The 17,835-nt window shown below is 51.9% G+C and overlaps 1 protein-coding gene across 2 annotated transcripts in view; it reads left to right on the top strand.

The window, feature by feature from the left end:
• Window positions 1-12,138, top strand: part of Dpp6 (dipeptidyl peptidase like 6) — a 659,720-nt gene extending 647,582 nt beyond the window's left edge. For both annotated transcript variants that reach the window (XM_052172969.1, XM_052172970.1), the window contains exons 21-26: window positions 3,844-3,898; window positions 7,136-7,247; window positions 8,822-8,880; window positions 9,516-9,588; window positions 9,684-9,757; window positions 10,301-12,138. In XM_052172969.1, the coding sequence (XP_052028929.1) occupies window positions 3,844-3,898; window positions 7,136-7,247; window positions 8,822-8,880; window positions 9,516-9,588; window positions 9,684-9,757; window positions 10,301-10,447 (520 nt within the window). In that variant the 3' untranslated portion in view covers window positions 10,448-12,138. The remainder of the gene's footprint in view (window positions 1-3,843; window positions 3,899-7,135; window positions 7,248-8,821; window positions 8,881-9,515; window positions 9,589-9,683; window positions 9,758-10,300) is intronic.
• The last annotated feature ends 5,697 nt before the right edge of the window (window positions 12,139-17,835 follow it).

Raw genomic sequence — 17,835 nt, 5'->3', positions numbered from 1 at the left:
GGCAGGGAAGGCGGAGAGGATGCTCTTAGCAGTGGGCTGTACCTGGGGCACGCCAGGTGTCCACATCTTGTGCTTGCACTCACAAAATCCAGGAGGCCAGCAGCAGGGTTCTCCTGGTGGCTTCTTTGCTGAACTGATCTTAGTCTGAAGCCAGAGGCCAAGACTGCGCTGGGTCTGTGTGTTAATCATTTTTCTTATTTCTGTGACCAAGTCTTGGACAAGAAGCAGCCTCAGGGGGGGAGGCTTATTTGGACCCACTACTGCAGCATTCATGGTAGGAAGAATCTTGGTTGTAACTCCTTAGATCTCAATGGATCAGGAAGCCAAGAGAAGGCAGGAAGTATGGCTGGACTACAAACCTGAAGGCCCACCTCCCAGGGACCTATTTCCTCCAGTGAGGCTCCACCTCCTAAAATCTCCGAAAATATGCCACCCAGCTGGAAACACTGGAGCCTACAGGGGACAGTTTACATCCAACCCATTGCAGTCTGTCTGGCTTCTCTGTGGTGTGGCTTCTGTGGTCAGGCGTGAGGTCATCTCCAGGAAGGAAGAACAGAGAGAGAGCATATGAGCAGGAATAGGGCAAAGACAAGGGTTCACCTCACAACAAAGAAGGGGACACTGTGCAGGTGTGGGTGGCTGGTCCGAAGTGCCTCTGGGCTCTGAGCAGTGCCCTGCTTTCACTCTTCTCCCATAAGCTGTCACCAAGTCGGTGAGACCCACAAATTGCCATCAAGAAGAGGACAAGTTCTGAGCCAGGGGACAGGTGCTTGAAGCCATGGTCTGCATTGCCATAGAAGCCGTAAAGGACCATGGGCAGCCTGTGCCAGGGTCCGGCTGGCCTCCAGACTTGCCCATGACAAGCCATGTCTTTACTGCTGAAATGAGCCAGTTCAAACCAGATCAGAGTGTGCTAAATGCAGGTTTATTGGGAAGGTGCTCTCAGGCAAGTTGACTGGCCCCAAGGAAGGAGGCCAGTGAGGTTTGCATGGGAAGGGAAAGAGAGAAGAGCAAGGAAAAGAAAGAAAGAAAGAAACAAAGAAAGAAACAAAGAAAGAAAGAAACAAAGAAAGAAAGAAACAAACAAACAAAGAAACAAAGAAACAAAGAAAGAAACAAAGAAAGAAACAAAGAAAGAAACAAAGAAAGAAACAAAGAAAGAAAGAACACTCATGTATGGGGGGTGCAGAGGTGGGCAGGGACCAAAATATCTGGATTATATAGGAAAGAGCCTCTGGGGGAGGGGCAGCTTATCCCCTGGGCTGGAAAGTCCAGGGAGAGGGCAGAGTATGCCAGGCAGGGAGTGAGGGATGCTGGGAGAACCTGGAGGCCAGGTATTCTTTCATATGTAAGATATGCACCTCAGTTCCTTGTCCCTGGTCTGAAACCAAAAACCCAGGTCTGTGCATGGGGAGTGAACAGAAAATAGGCCCACACCCGGCAGAATCACAGGCGCGGAAGGACAAGGCTGAGCCGTGTGTCAGGGCCACCTTTGCACGTCTGTTCACAGGCCTGGGTCTGATGGGAGAACACAGCACTGGCTGAGCTCCCCTGTGTGCTGCAGTCTGTAGTGAGCTGATCTCCCACACCTGAGGCTTCAAAGCTTCAGAAGAGAAGACTTGGCTGACTTTCAAAGTATACTTTTTAAAGAATGCAAAGGGCCTTCTCCTCCAGGGAGTGTTCGCTACCTTTGTGTGGCCATGGTCAAAGTGTGAGATGAAGCCATTCAAGAGTGGAAATGCTCACAGTTCTGTCATGTCCGTCTGACATGGCAGGGGAGGCATGCCAGGGTTCCTGGCTGTAGGAGTGTGTGGAGGCTGCTCTTCACATCATGGTCGGACAGGAAACACAGCAAGGCTGGAGCCTGGGCTGAGCTGCAACCTTCAGAAGCCTGCCCTGGTGCTTTCCTTCCCCTGTCTGATGCCTACCTCCAGAAGGTTCCATCCATAGTTTCTCCACGTAGCCCCACCACCCAAGGAGCAAGTGCTCAAAGCCCAAAACATGAGCTTGTGTTGGAGGTTCAAGCCACAGTAGGGAGTATGAGCCAGCCAAAGAGAGACAAGGTGATGTCTTCAAACCTCCTGTGTCTTATGGACCAAAACCACAGGGGGCGGAGGCGATGGCTCAGAGGCTAAGTGCTGCTCCTCCAGACAGCCCAGGTTCAACAGCCAACACCCATATGATAGCTGATAGCTCAAAATTGCCTATAACTCCAGTTTTATAAAGCCTAATGCTATCTGGCCTCTAAGCATACAGTGCACAGACATGCATGTAGGCAAAAAAAAAAAATCTATATATGCAAAATAAGAAGGCACAGAGGAGAACATCTCAAAAACCCCAACAATCAGAGAAGGTATTTGTGTAAGGGTGCTTTTGACAGAAGTCATGTGCACACACACACAGACACATACTCGTATTTGCTTTTAAGGCAAGGAGCTCATGGGCTCTGAAGGTTCACAGAGATATCAGACCCCCAGCTGAAGCTCCACAGACCAACAGTGTCCACAGAGATGCAGGCTCTATCCATCTACACACAGCCACAGCCACAGGGCAGACTCGCTTCAAGAGCCTTTTCCCAGTTCAGGACAGCCATGACTATGATAACATTAGCTTCCAGTCTTCCAATGTTACTAGCTGATCAGGAACACAGAAGATACTTCCAGAAACCTCAAGAAAGCAAGGAAGAATTAGTTCCTTGACTCTAAAGTAGCCTGGTAACCTTCTCTTCATTTCCCTGGACTTACCCTGCATGATCCAGAACCCAGAACCAGCACCCCACACCAGCACGAGACAGCCTGGGAACCCTTGTGAGGCTCGGCATCATCAGATAGCAAGCCGGCTCTCCAGGAGACCAGCTGGCCCAGTTCTGGCTGTGAGATAATTGCTGGCAGAGGAAGGAGGAGGACACGTGAGCACTGGCTTCTGTCTGTAAGGAGGAGCCGATGGCTGCCTGTAGCTCCCACTACACCAGGCCGCTTCCCAGGGAAAGGGAGGGTCCCAGACGGGCTGGGCTGGGAGGTGCGCAGAGGAGCACTGTGCTCGCCTCTTGCCCTCCCGCCTCGTCCCCTTGCCTGTCTTCTCCTGCTCTTCATCCCATCTGATAGAGAGGGCCACTGTCTCCTCCCTGTCATGAAGAACCCAGGAAAAACAATCCCAAGTCCTAACACACATGTGTGGACGGAGTCCCTGCAGCCCCTCCCTGGGAGCTCGGAGATAAAAAGATAGAGCCATTTTCTTTCATTCTCTAAAAACAAGGCATGATGAGCTCACCAGCTGAGCAAAGACAACAGCAAACGTGTTCTAGAAAAGCATCAGTGATGTCACTTCTCAACCCTAGCTCACAGAACGAGAGCCCAGCAATGGTGTCAGGGTAGATTTCTGTGTGGAAGGAGGAGGCTGATGCCGGCCCATGGTGGTAAATTCCCTGAAGTACTCTCACTCTAAATGTCCTTTGCCTGCTCATGTACTGTTGGAGCCCGCATGATGGGTGTGAAGTCCCCTGCAGAAGGACAGTCACATAACCCAGCACCTTATTGCACAGAGAAGCTGGCAAAGGAGGGGCCAAAGGCCTCTGGTGCTCCCTGGCTCCCTGGGGCTCCCAGCGTTTCAGCTGTGCACCCGGAGTTTCTCCAAAAGCCTCACACGGGTGCTATGCATTTAGAGTGTACCGACACTGTGAGCACCACATAAATATAAGTCATAAGCAACTGCATTTACAATCCCAAGATCCTTTCTAATTGGAAGAGCTTCTTCATTCATGCTATGGATAATCAATATCGCCGTAGAGCACAGGCTACAGAGGAGACCCACATACGCTCTCACCATCTCCCCCTCTGCCTGCAGGTCTATGCTGAAGGAGCAGTATATTGACAAGACTCGGGTAGCTGTGTTTGGGAAGGTGAGTCGTGCTGTCTCCAGCCTGGGCTTGTGAGCCCCTCTGAGATCACCTTGGGGGAAGGGAAAGAAAAGAGGAAGAAGTTAGTGACTGCAGCTTTGTGGGGGAGAGCTTCTCGTTGGCCTTTGTCACATGACCTGAAAGGAGGAAACTAGGCCAGGTCCTTGTCAGAGACCCCCACCCCCCACACCCCGAGTTCCTCATTGCTTCCCTTGCCCAGCCTGGTGAGCTCTGATGGGCACTCCTGAGAGGAGGAAACGGGACCCAGGTTGTGGACTTTGTCCCCCGCTCAGACGCATTAGTCCCCATGTTTTCTCAGATGGAAGGAAGCCAGTGGGCTCCCATGGCTAAAGCAGTTTCCACCCAGCAGTTAGCGCATCACATGGCTTGGGCTGGCCTCTGTGGGCCCTTTGTGGAGGCCCAGTGATGGGAGTCAGGTCTCCAATAGGCGACCCTCTCCTCTTCATACAACCTAGACTGCAGACGCCTTCCTCTCAGAAAGCTCATGACTCTGTGCCTCCCCTCCTCTCCCCTCCCCCTGGCCCCCAACACAGCCCCTTCACGTGATTCCAGCAGTCAGCATCAGAATATATACCACAGACTAGCGAGCAGTGTATGCTGGGACCTGATAGTGCTGTGTGGGAGACCCCAGGAGCAGGCCCAACAGAGTCACCACCACCTTATTACTTTGCTCATGGCGCTCATCAAACAAAACCACCTGACAAAAAGCAACTTGAGGGAGAAATGATTTCTGTTGGTTTCCATGTTGGGCAAGGTGTGGCAGCCATGGTAGTAAGAGTTAAGAGTTTTATCTCTGGAGTAAGGGCTAGGAAGCAGAGAAAGCAGAAAGACTGAGGCCAGAGGGTTGGCTGTGGCCTTGCATCTTAACAACTGTGCTAGGACCTCAGTCTTCTTCCTCCTCTTTAAAGAGGGCACTCGTGACCCGCCACTGCCGCCAGCTGGGCTCAAGTCCGAAAGGTTCCATGGGATCCCCGAATGGTGCTACTAGCCAGGGGCCCATGCTCAAAAAATGAGCCTATAGTCATTCCAGGAGAGGTGAGGCCGCGGAGGTGAGGCTGCGGAGGTGAGGCCGCGGAGGTTCCAGTGGACTCTCTCCTTGACTCAGAGACAGAACGGAGCCTGGAGATTGCCCGGAGATTTGTTCTAGACACTTGTGCCTATGAGAAGCCCAGAGCCAGCTAGATCACTGATAAACTTACTTGGGGGTCAATACTCACCACACCCCTTAACCCTCACACACTGACTTCCCAACACCATGGCGGTAGAAATGATGGAGTCAGAGTCTGTGTCTTCATTGAGTTTCCCTCTCCCCAGAGGCTGCATGGGGCCACACATCACTTAGTAGCGCGGGTCTGTCTGGAGTCTGTTGTTCTTTGTTTAAGCAAGTCTTAAACAAAGGCTTTGTGAGCCTCTGCCTTGGGTCCCCTTCCCTTCCCCCAGGGTGTCACCATGGGCCTCTAACTCTTCATTGCTGCTATTGCACTGTATGGTCCCAGGCGCCATCAGTTCCTGCTGTTCCTTAGCCTTCTGAGGCCTTTCCTCTCGTTTCCTCATGAGCTGTGTGAGTCTCCATGCATCTGAACTCTGTGTATTCCTTCCTTCCACACTGAGGGAGCTCAGGGCCAGAGCACCCTGTGCAGAAGAACCTGCTCCTCACACACAAGGGGACGTCTGTGAGCTGTATCCTGCCAACTGTGGCCAGAATGATTTATAGGAACATGTAGAGTCCATTCCCAAAAAATACTACTTCCTAGAACATGATGTGCTGGGTGGGTGGTGTACATCTATATCCCGGCCTTGGGACTCTTACAGAGCAGGAAGGAGAGTCCAGAACCAGCCTGTGCTAAATAGTCCCGTCTACAGAAGAAGGAGGATAACAAAGGGAAGGAAGGAAGGAAGGAAGGAAGGAAGGAAGGAAGGAAGGAAGGAAGGAAGGAAGGAAGGAAGGAAGGAAGGAAGGAAGGAAGGAAGGAAGGATAGAAACCTGAAAAACTTTAATTAAAAATATTGACAAGATTTTCCTGCCCTGCTTAAGGCACAGTACCACAGCACAGTATAACAAAATGGACACACTATCAAACCAGTGGGGGGCTTGGCATGATATGGTTGTTACCCAGGCTTCATCAATTGTGGGGTTCTCCGCACCCCATGTTGCCATGGTCAGTATACCCAGGTTTGCTCACATGCATACATATGTATTCATATAGCTACATATGCTCACATAAACTCTCATGCATACATATTTATACCACAGTAACATTTACATACATATGTGCTCACATGTTCACATAAGAACACAGGCTCACAATATATATTCATACACATGCAACTGTATTTTCAGCTGTATGCCCATATATACATGCACACATACACACATGTTCCTTTGCTTATATGATATATATGTGTATTATACATATACATATATATATGCACATACACACAGTCTCACAAATGTTCTCCCCTCCTTTCTCTCTTCCCCCCTCCCCCATGCTCACTCATACATACACATATACAGTTCTGTAAACTGTCTTTTGCTCCTCCACTGTTGCCTGGTCCTCTCAGCCATTTGTGCTAAGGTAAGTGTCATATCTGTCCCCTTCCACTTGACTCCTCTCAGCAGGCTGTAATACTCACAAGGTGCCAACACAGCGATGGGGTACAGCCTCAGCTGGGAGAATGAGCTGGGGTTACCCGTGCCTAGTGGTCAGGCCACATGGGTGCTAAGGGCTCACTCTGCCTGCAGGACACACACACACACACACACACACACCACGGGTTTCATGAAGGCCTGAGTGGCAGGCCTGTTTCTCTACCCTGCCCAGGCTCTGGTTCCCCTTTGTTAGATCACAGAGCCAGGCACTGGCTGTAAGTGAGGAGGTGGGAGGGACAATGGACTGTCAGTGGACTGGAATGCTGGACACCAGCCTTCCTTCGTCAGCATTCTAGGCAGAGGTTGCATCTCTATGTCTCTATGTCTCCATCTCTATGCCCTGGGTCCCTGGGCACTGGGTCCTGAAGAGGAGAGACTGTGCCACACAGGAAACTGTTTAGTGTCTCATTTATTGCCCAACAAGGATATTTAAAGTTCAATTTAAAAAAAAAACTCGCATGAACACACGTGTTAGGGGCTGGCCGTTCTGGCCTGGGGCTGGTTTCCTGCCGAGCTGCGGAGGGTAACCCCACGCCTTGCCTCTTTCCCTTCCTTCTTGTGTCTCCTAGGATTATGGTGGGTACCTGAGCACGTACATCCTCCCAGCCAAGGGCGAAAATCAAGGTCAGACTTTCACCTGTGGCTCTGCGCTCGCTCCAATAACAGACTTCAAACTCTATGGTAATGGCCTTGATAAGACCCAGGGCTGAGTTCGCAGTATGGCTCCGTCTTTCTTTCCAGCATCTCTGTGCCCAACAGCAAGCGCCCCCCCCCCATGCATCCTGACCCCTGGGGCACGAGGGAGGTCTCCAGTTAGTATGCAGAGTGAAGCTTCCCATGACCAGGACCAGAGCTGGGGGAGAGGTCATCAGGATGACTTGTGGTGGGGTCCAGACCACCTAGGGTGAGAGCGAGCCATCTGCCCAGGTAGACACAGCCCCAGACTACACTGTGTTAATGTCCTCTCTTTGGACAGCCATTCCTTTCTTTGGCAGTGTGTGGCTTGGCAATACTCAGTACAAAGGCTCTGAGAACACACATTCTGTGCCGGGCTCCAGGGCACCAGGCTTTGAGTCCCAAGGGACGCCATGCCAAATGATGCCAAGAACCTGGGGCCTTCTTGTCTCAGATCCCCTGGACCTGTGGGAGCTGATCTCCTCTCTGTGTGCCTCCTGTGCACCATGTGCCCTTTCTTAGCACCTGTAGGCCCCATGCATCAGGCCAGAGTTGGGTAGGGCACCGGTCCTGCAGCCTCTGAGATTCCCGAACCAGAGACTGATAAACTTCAATGCATATTGCATTGACTTCTCCATAAGAACACTCCTGCTTCAACTCCTGATAACATTCTCATGAGAATATATTGTTGTGTGTTGGATTGTTCAAATTCAATGAGACTTTCTTAAGTCATGCTCTTCCAAATCTGCCTGACCCAAACATTCATGAATTGAACCCCACCCACCCTAAATCTGCCCCACTCAAATGTGCATGAGTTGAGCCCCACCCACCCCTCTTCAGTGCTGGACGCAGGACCCAGGGCCCCTGCACACCAGGCAGGGACAGTGGGCAGGGCCAGGACCTGCCTTGCTCAGGGCCCAAGCCTGCTGGGGTCTTGATGAACCACAGCTAGGAATTCCCTTCCACTGCCCTCCTCACTCCCAAAACACTGACACCCTGTGACACTGGGGTGAGTCCTTCCTTCATCCCTGGTTGTCCTAGCAGAACAATGCTGTGGGAGCAGGGTGGGGTTGGAGGTTCTGCCTCCTCCTCTGTCACCTGGCACACATTAGGTCATATGCAGAACAAAACCTAAGCTGACTTCGAGAAAACCCACCAGAAATGACACATTTAAGCATAATGCACGGCGTGCGTGTGCGCACACACACACACACACACACACACACACACTGACTCCTATGCCATGACCCAGAAGATTTCAGAAATATCTTTTAACCCCTAAAATTTAAGCCTAGAATGGTGGTGCATAGATTTAATCCCAGTACTTGGGAGGCAGAAACAGGTGGATTCTGGAGAGTGTGAGGCCTTTCTGGCCTACACATCCAGTTTCCCAACCTGCTGAAACTGCAATAGCAAGACCTGATCTCAAAACAAAACAAAACAAAAAACAAAAGGCTACTATTTGCCATGCCACTGGCAGGGAGAAGGCCCCACACTGCAGCCTCTTTCCTTCCAGTGGGTTCTGCCCCACTGGAGCCCTGGAGAACCAGAGATGACCCCTTCCCTCTGTCTCTGTCCAGCCTCTGCATTTTCTGAGAGGTACCTTGGCCTCCATGGACTCGACAACAGAGCGTACGAGGTATGTTTGGCATGGCTGCTATTTTGCAAGGCAGGGGACCAGGGAAACTGGTCAATCTACTGCTCCCCTTCCTCCCACCTCTCCTCCCATCCCACCATCAGCCACTCCCCCTTCCAAGGGCTGCTCCTCTCCACCACCAAAATCTTGGAATCACCTTCCCACTGCACTGAGCTGGATTAATGTGGCCTGTCTGCTCGTCTGCTCTCTGGCTTGGCTTTGATGGGTAGGGAGAGATGAGAAAACCTAAGGGACTGCAGGATGCTGGAGCTGCTGACCCTGTGGGAGGCTGAACTGTGAACTGTGTGCTTCTTCCTGCCTTCCTGCACGCCTCCCGCCCCGTGGCCATCTTATCAGCCATGCACAGACGGCAGGCAGGCCAGCATCCCGTGGTCAGGCAGAGGGACATGTTTGTTCAGTGTCACAGGATGGCATGATAGCCCTCCAAGGCCACCTGTGCTTGGAGAACCTCCTTTACTCTCTTCTCTCCTAAGAGAGTTGCTGGTCCCCGTGCTGGGTTCCACGTTTCCCACCCATTCTCTCCGGGAGGCCCGCATTTCCCTCCACTTCCCTTGAGTCCCCACATGCTCCCTGACCCCATGCCCCAGCTAACCCTGTCCCCTTGCCCACACATGCAGATGACCAAGCTGGCACACCGAGTGTCAGCACTGGAGGACCAGCAGTTCCTGATCATCCACGCCACAGCCGATGGTAAGGACAGAGCCCTGCACAGCCCCCTGGTGCTGAAGGTCCCCTGGGTGGTGCTGTGAGTTTTGGCAAATGATTACTTCTGTTTTCTTCTACAGAAAAAATCCATTTCCAGCACACAGCTGAGCTCATCACACAGCTGATCAAGGGAAAGGCCAATTATAGCTTACAGGTATGGGATGCTACCTATTAGGTTCAATACTTAAAACAAGATGGTCCTTGTCATGGGCACAGGCCTGAGTGGGGTCCACAGCAGATCGTTCAAGTCCCTTCAGCTGACAGTAGCTCAGCTCAATACACAAGCCACCACTGCTCATTCCACTCCGCCCTGCCCCGTACTCTTCTAAGCAGAAAGGAAAGTGTGTGTGCATGTGTGTGTGCGTGTGCATGTGTGCATGTGTGTATGTGCGTGTGTGTGCATGTGTGTATGTGTGTATGTGCGTGTGTGTGTGTGTGTGTGTGAGAGAGAGAGAGAGAGAGAGAGAGAGAGAGAGAGAGAGAGAGAGAGAGAGACCCCTGTAGCTCCTGAATGTTATACTCTGGTTGTAGATTAGGGCAAGTAGCTCTGGCCAAATGAGGTGTTTTCCAGTTTTTCACCCAATCCTTACTCTAAGCACTGCCCTTGGTGAAGGGAAGAAAGGTTCAAGGGAGGAGTTCTTGGGAAGACTGATCAGTTTTCATGTGGATGACAAACCCCTCTCTTCTCCCGTCACAGATCTACCCAGACGAAGGTCACTACTTCCACAGCGTGGCACTAAAGCAGCACCTGTACAGGTCCATCATCGGCTTCTTTGTGGAGTGTTTCAGGATCCAGGACAAGCTACCAACAACCACAGCAAAAGAGGACGAGGAGGAGGACTAACCACGCGTGAGACCCAAGCACAGACAAGGCTCTTTCTACAACAATATGCAACTGAGGAATCCCCACGGCCACCACCCTCCCTCCAGGGGCAGCGGGAGTGGAGGTGCTGGCGTTCCATAGCATGTGTCTCGATACCGAAGGCCATTTGGTGGGGGCACCAAGCTCCAGGTGGAAACCAGTCACCACACAGCCTGGAACAACCCCACCTCAGCAGCATGGCCTATTCCTGGCCCCCAGTGACTGGCACATCCCGTGTCCCTCCCCCAGGGGACAAAGCAAAGGACAGATGACAGTGAGGGCACATTTTGAGCCCAAGAGAACTGGCCCTTAAGTTCAAGCTCTCTCTGTAACCTTGAGACTCACCATCTGCACTCACACACTGCATTCCTGTTCCCACCGGTGAGTCCTGTCTGGCTTCCTGTCTTAGAGCTGCGCCGTGGGAACAGGACAGCATGGTTGTCTCCACGGTGTCCAGACATGCCAGGCCCCTCTCTGTCGTTAGAAACGCCCCCACTGTTCCTACCTGCACCCAGGAAGCAGGTCTGTTATGTACAAAGTAAGACTATAGCTCTGCCCGTGGTTAACCTTGTAGAACTACTTTGAGTTTTTCTGTGGTTTAACTGGATACCCCACCATCTCCCAGCCTGAACTGCCTCACTCTGAGTTTCTTTCTGTCTTTTGTTGCTTTACTTTCCATGTTGCTTGTTTGGATAAAGAGGTTGTTCTGGAACACCTGTTGTGTCTGTTGAACTTGGTGGAGGTACTGCAGACACCAAGGACACAGACATCCCTCGCTGAACGCCAACCAGTAAAGCCTTCTGTCCCCTGAGTGGCGCTAGGACTTGTCTGTGGATCTACCACCCATCACATGTGTCCTTATAACTGCTCCCCTTTCTCCCCCAATCAGATGTCGAGTGTTTTCAGGTGACATTTGCTTAAAAACCACAAGACAATACGTTGGGTTCCACTCCTAGGCAGTGTGGGAGAACTCCTGTCAACACCAGCCCCGCCCCAGAGATGGCTCCTCCCTCCTGCTCTGACAATGAGGTTGGTGAGCTTCCTGCAACCCCATCAGCACTGTAAGATACACACCAACCAGAGGTGTGACTGCTGTCACCATGTATATTTCATTCCGTTGTATATAAAGCAAGAACTGCGTGTCTGGCATCTGTGCAGCCCCAGCCCTGCCGAGGCACTAACCCTGTGTTGAGCATGCATGCAGACACCTCTCTGGCTGATCTGGCCTCTCCAAAAGTACCAGTTTGAAATATTCTGATCACAATCACCTCCCTTTGGGACTGGTGACGACCTGTTTGTCCGTTTTCATTGTCCCAGGACTCTCCTTCTGGGGTGTCCTCAGAGATGTGTCCGTGTGGATTTTCTGTTGTTGTTGTTGATGTTGGGGGCCTTGGTTCCACCCACAGGAGCTCGGAGCATTGGTTCTTGTTAGGTCTGTCGGAAGAGTTGCGAGCTGGGCTTTCCATAGGCAATGCGTTGATCGGCCCTGGAGAGAAGGGACCTCCCGCTGACAGACAGAATGTGCTTTCGCTGCTTCAACAGGTTTGGCCGATGGCAAAGCCCAGGAGACCTGAGAGGGGAGCCAGCTCTGGCTGCAGGAAGGGTCAGGGGCCTCGGGGTTGTGGCATGGTAGCGTCTGTCATCCATGGAATAAAACATTATTTTACCACTCAGGTTGTTCTTTCTTACTCTCTTCCATTAGCCCTGTCTTAGTCAGGTTTCCATTCCTGCACAAACATCAGGACCAAGGAGCAAGCTGGGGAGGAAGGGTTTATGCAGCTTACACTTCTGCATTGCTGTCCATCGCCAAAGGAAGTCAGGACAGGAGCTCACACAGGGCAGGAACTTGAAGGCAGGAGCTGATGCAGAGGCCATGGAGGGATGCTGCTTACTGGAGTGCTCAGCTTGCTCTCTTATAGAACCAGGACTACCCAGGGATGGCACCGCTCACAATGGGCTGTGCCCTCCCCTCTAATTGAGAAAATACCTTACAGCTGGATCTCATGGAGGCATTTCCTCAAGGGGGGGTCTCTGAGATAACTCCAGCTTGTGTCAAGTTGACACACAAGAGCAGTCAGTACAGCTTCCATCAGAAATTGGGCAGGGCTTCAAGACATGTTCTTTTGTTTGTTTGTTTGTTTGTTTGTTTGTTTGTTTGGAATCCCGCTCCTTTGTTGCGGGAGGAGGATGTGTGACCATGTAGCTCTGGTTGGCCTGGAATTCAGTATGCAGATCAGGTTGTCCTCAAACTCAGAGATCCACCTGTGTCTTACTTAGTGATTTACATCTGTGAGCAGGCACCATGACCAAGGGCAACATTTAATTGGGGCTGGCTTACAGGTTCAGAGGGTCAGTCCATTATCGTCAAGGTGGGAACATGACATTGTCCAGGCAGGCATGGTGCAGGAGGAGCTGAGACTTCTATATCTTCCTCTGAAGGCTGCTAGCAGAATACTGGTTTCCAGGCAGCTAGGACAAGGGTCTTAAAGCTCATGTCCACAGTGACACACCTACTCCAACAGGGCCACACACCCCAATAGTGCCACTCCCTGGTCCAAGCATATACAAACCATCACAACCTGCCTCTTGTATCGTCATGCCCAGCCTGTTCTCTTAATGAAAAGTGGTTTGCTTTTTATAATTAGCTTGCATTGCACATAAGAATGGCTGCTGTGACATCTGCATACATATATGATGCATTTTGGCCATGTTTGCTTCTACTGTCATCCTTTCCACCCCTGCTGGCCCTTCTTTTTCTCAAAAGCCCCCTCCCTTAATGCCTTTTTGGTAGTTGGGGTGGACCATTGAATTTGATTAGGGAAGCTTACCTGAGCGAAGATGAAGGGTTACAACTTAGTAGCAGCTACACCCCTGAAGAAAACATCTTCTCCTCCAGCCACAGCCCGCAGCAGGAGCTCCTTAGGAAGAGGACTTCATCGGCCCCTCCCACATCGATGACAGAATGCTGAGGCCCTGGGACCCACAGCTGCTGTGAGTTCCTAAGTGTACCAGCCATATCTTATCTAGGAAACGGCATTTCACAGCACTGCCGCCATCCTCTGGGTCTTCTACTCTTTCCTTCCAGCCTAAATGATGTTTCTGTACCCTGGAGTAGGTGACATATGATCTCACATGAAGATGAGCATGCAGCAGTCTCCTATTCTCAGGACTTTGTCCATTATGATGCCAGAGGCAAAAGAACCTCCTCTGACCAAAGCCACCAGCAGCACTGACTTATGGGCATCATCACAAATATTTAGAAGGTAATTTCAGGCACACAGCATATCCATTTAGTTAAACAGCAGTAGTAGCTTCCCAGCCTGGCCTCTGCCCACCCCAGCTATGGCTTTGGACCATGTTTATAGTACATGAGTTTCCTCCAGTGGAGTCAGCCTCAAATCTAATCAGAAAGTGGCTGGTCACCCCCATAACAACCATGCCTCCGTCACAGCAGTGGGCAGATCTGCCCTGGCTGCTTTCCGTGGACACTGTGTCCACAGCTGGGAAGACTGCTGGTGACCTTTCTCCCCTCGCAGCCTGCGTCCCGGCTCTGTGAAAAGTAGCCATGCTGCCAGCTCAGTTCCAACTCTATTTTTTTCTACGTCCAGAGCCCAAAATGTGTAGTGTGTTTAGCAAAACATGTCTGAAATGCTCATTGATGTGTGGAGAGCCCTGAATACATCATGTAAAGCCCATATAAGCTGGGGGCTGAGCATGGTGGCTACACTTGACAGCTCAGCACTTGGAAGGGAGAGAAGGGAGTTCAAAGTACTTCTTAACTACATAACAAGTTCAAGGCCACAGGGGGGAAACAAGAAAAGAAAGAAAAGGAGAGAGGGTGGGGAGAAGGGGGAGGAGGGGGAAAAGGGGGAGGAGAGGGGCTGGAGAGATGGTTAAGACCACTAGCTGTTCTTCTACAGCAAGACCAGGGTTTGATTCCCAGCTCACAAACATCTGAACTGCAGTTCAGGATCCAACACCCTCTTCTGGCCTGTGTGGGCATCAGGTATGTGCATGTTTCACATACATACATGTGGGCACGACACATACATAGATAAAAATAAATTTAAAGAAAGGAGAGAAGCAAAAAGAAAGAAGACTGGAGGAAAGGGAGGGGAGGAAGGGAAAAAGGGAAGAGGGGAGGGGGAAAGGAAGAGAGGAGGAGGGAAGGAAGGGAGGGAGGGAAGAGGGAGGGAGGAGGAGGGAGGGAGATGGAGAAGGAGGAGGGAGGAAGGAGGGAGGAGGAGGGAGGGAGGAGGAGAGAGGGGAGGGAGAGGGAGGAGGTAGGGGAATGGAGAAGGAGGAGGGAGGAGGGAGGGAGGAAGGAGCGAGGAGGATGGAGGGGGAGGAGGAAAGAGGAGGGAAGGAGGGGAAAGAGGGGAAGAAAAGAGAGGAGAGGAATGGAGGGAGGATGGAGGGAGGAAGGGAGGAAGGAGGAAGGGAGGAGGGAGGGAGGGAAAAGAGGGGAAGAAAAAGAGGAGAGGAAGGGAGGGAGGAGGGAAGGAAGGGAGGGAGGAGGGGGGAGGGAAGGAGGGAGGCAGAAGAGAAGCAAAGCACACTGGTGGCAGCTGGACTGAGAGGAGTTGTAAAGTTAAAGGAACAGAATGACAGCAGGGGCTGCTCAGAAACCCCGTTAGCCTGAGCTGCTGCCCCTTCAGGTATGGCGCCACCTGAAGGCTGATGGGCGGGAGATAGAGTTTGTTTGTGTCCTGAGGGTTCCTCAAGGAGCCAGGACTACAGCCAGGCAGTGTGGCGCCTCACTTTCTGGCACTAAGGGTCGAGTGTTTCATTTTTCCTGCTGTGGCAAATGCCGAGGCCTTGGGTTCGGGAGTGCTGCTTAGGAATGTGATCCAGAAAAAGGACACCCGACGGGACGACAGTCCCCGTTCAGATTCAACAGGAAGAAAACGTTCTGTGTGATGGAGCTTAGATAAATTATTTAGAGGCACCGGGGCTGTCTCCAGCTGGGAAGCAGAAATTTTAATACTCGAAACCTGGCCATGGCTGTGGGCTGTGGCTGTGAGTGGAATCCCGAGTCATCTGAGTGTTACCTGTCATCAGACATCCTGTGGTGATCTCCTGAAGCACCCATTGGGGGTCTGAGACCAGGGTAGGCCCCATGGGACCCCAGCCTCCTGAGATACAGCTGTCTGTACCAGTACCACAGGCAGAGCACTGTTCCCACAACACGTACTCCGGGCCTGCTCCTGTGAGTCCTGTGAGACTTCTAAAAGCAGAAATAGACGTGTGAGGAAGGGTGGGTGGGTGCCATCAGGGGAGCCCTGGCGAAGGTAGCATGTAAGCCAAGACTGAGGCCATCAGGGGAGCCCAGTGAAATGACCCAGGAAGTGGGTGATGGCACGGGAACCCGCTGCCCAGGAGCCTCAGTGTTGTCAGGGTGACCAGGAGGCCAAGATGGCGGTAGGGAAAGATCCTGGCCTGGTGCTGTGCCTGCCTGGCCAGGTGAAGCCTCACAAGGACATCCGCCCTGGCCTGTCTTAGCTCAGTAGCTCCATCTCACCTCAAGGACCAGCACTGACACCCTGTGGACTCAGCCCATGGCGGCTGTGTGACACGCCACCAGCAAGGCTTCTGGGACACAGGAGGTGTCAAGGCCTGGCATTGCTTCTGAAAGGCAGCTCTGCCCCTCTCAGCATGGCTGGGCTGTCTCCCAGCCCCACTTCCTTCCTTGCTGCCCCCAGGGAGTCTGAAATCACGCATAACTCTGCCTTACTGGTTCAGTCACTGCGCCAAGGCATTAGACAGGGTCCCTACCGCCAGCTCCCAAGAAGTTGTCTGGGATCCTCACATACTGTGAGGGTGCTTACCACACTGGAGTGTAACCATGATGCCAGCCATGGTGGAAGAGACAGTGTTCAGAGAAGGCAAGAGGCTCTACAGTCCCTGTGGACACCTGACCCTCCCCTCCCCTCTCTCCTCCCTCTCCCATCCCTCTCTCCCTCTTGGTCTGGCTCTTCCCATTTACTCTGGATAACCCGGCTGCCATCTTGTGAGGACACCCCATGGTCCTAAGCTGATTTCCAGGTGGCTATGAGGTAGGTAGCTAAGGATTGAACTTGAACAGGGGCTCCCAGCGCCACGGTGCTATGTGAGGACTGCAGTCTCCAGGACCCGCTTTACACAGTCTCAAGGGACTCTGAGCTCTGGCATGGAGGCATCTCTGACACTCTGATACCAGATCACAATACATAGTTCTGAGCTGACAAGGGTTCACCCCGACATGAGTCCCCAGTGCAGGAGGCCGTGTCTGAGCTGCTTCCTGGGACCCAGTGATTCTCTTGACCTGGTCACAAGACACCAGAGGTCTCGCCTGTGCAAATCCTCTGATTGTGCCATCTGGGTAGACAGTGGAGGACGTTCTGTGGCTGCCTGCAAGCCTTTCCGCACCCTGTGGCTCTGGCTTGCCCTTCAACTGCAGACGGATTCTTCTGTGTCAGCCCGAGTCACACAGGGCAGCAAAGGCCTTGACATTCAGTTTTATGTGGCTAAATGTGCCTTAATGGCAGGGAGGGCTGGCTTCATATCAGATAATAGAATCTCACAGCGCTGGCGCTGATCTGACAGCTGCTAGCAGCTACAGAGCCAGAGAAATGGCAGACAGGCCCCCTCTATGTCTTCAGTGTAAAGTCAAGCCATGAATTCCCAAGGTCGCCTGCCTTGACATGCTATAGCTCAGCTCAATGTGATGTGTCATGCTAACTGGTATTTCTCCAGCCAGACTGAATTCTTCATGTTTCCCAGAAAGCATGTGTCACACATGGCTGTCACAGAGAAAGAACTGACCACAGCAAGCTAGCTGCTCTGTTCCACTTGTGTCTCAGACCCTATAAATAACACATCAGATGTCACTAACTGCCTAACACAGGGGAGCCCCTGTGTTATGTTTTATAAAATGGCAGTAGTGGTGTGGCAGGAGGGAACACCTGGGAGAGCCCGTGCCAGGCATACCGCTGAGAATCAGCCATAAGACAGGCTTATTATAAAAGACAGTTTATTCGCAGAAAGGGGACCTGGAGAAGAGGGCAGAGGCAGAGAAAGGAGGGGTGCAGAGAAGGAGAAAGAGAAAGAGAGAGAAAGAGAGAGAGAGAGAGAGAGAGAGAGAGAGAGAGAGAGAGAGCACCTTCTTATATGTGAGGCAAGCTAGTACCTGGCTATTGCTAGGTAACTGTTGGGCCTAGAGGAAATGTTAACTTATCGTTTTGGTAACTTATCATTTTGACTTGAGTAGAGACCCAATCTAATGCATGTGGCTTCAAAAATCCACCCTGAGCCAGGAACCAACCAGAGGAGATGGAGCGATCCCCGTGGACACACAGTGAGCACAGTGTACCTCTGAAGACCACTAGTGT

Source organism: Apodemus sylvaticus, chromosome 2 (assembly GCF_947179515.1).
Source record: "Apodemus sylvaticus chromosome 2, mApoSyl1.1, whole genome shotgun sequence".
Lineage (NCBI taxonomy): Eukaryota > Metazoa > Chordata > Mammalia > Rodentia > Muridae > Apodemus > Apodemus sylvaticus.
Note: the sequence above shows the minus strand (reverse complement) of the source record. Positions and strands in the feature narration are given on the sequence as shown.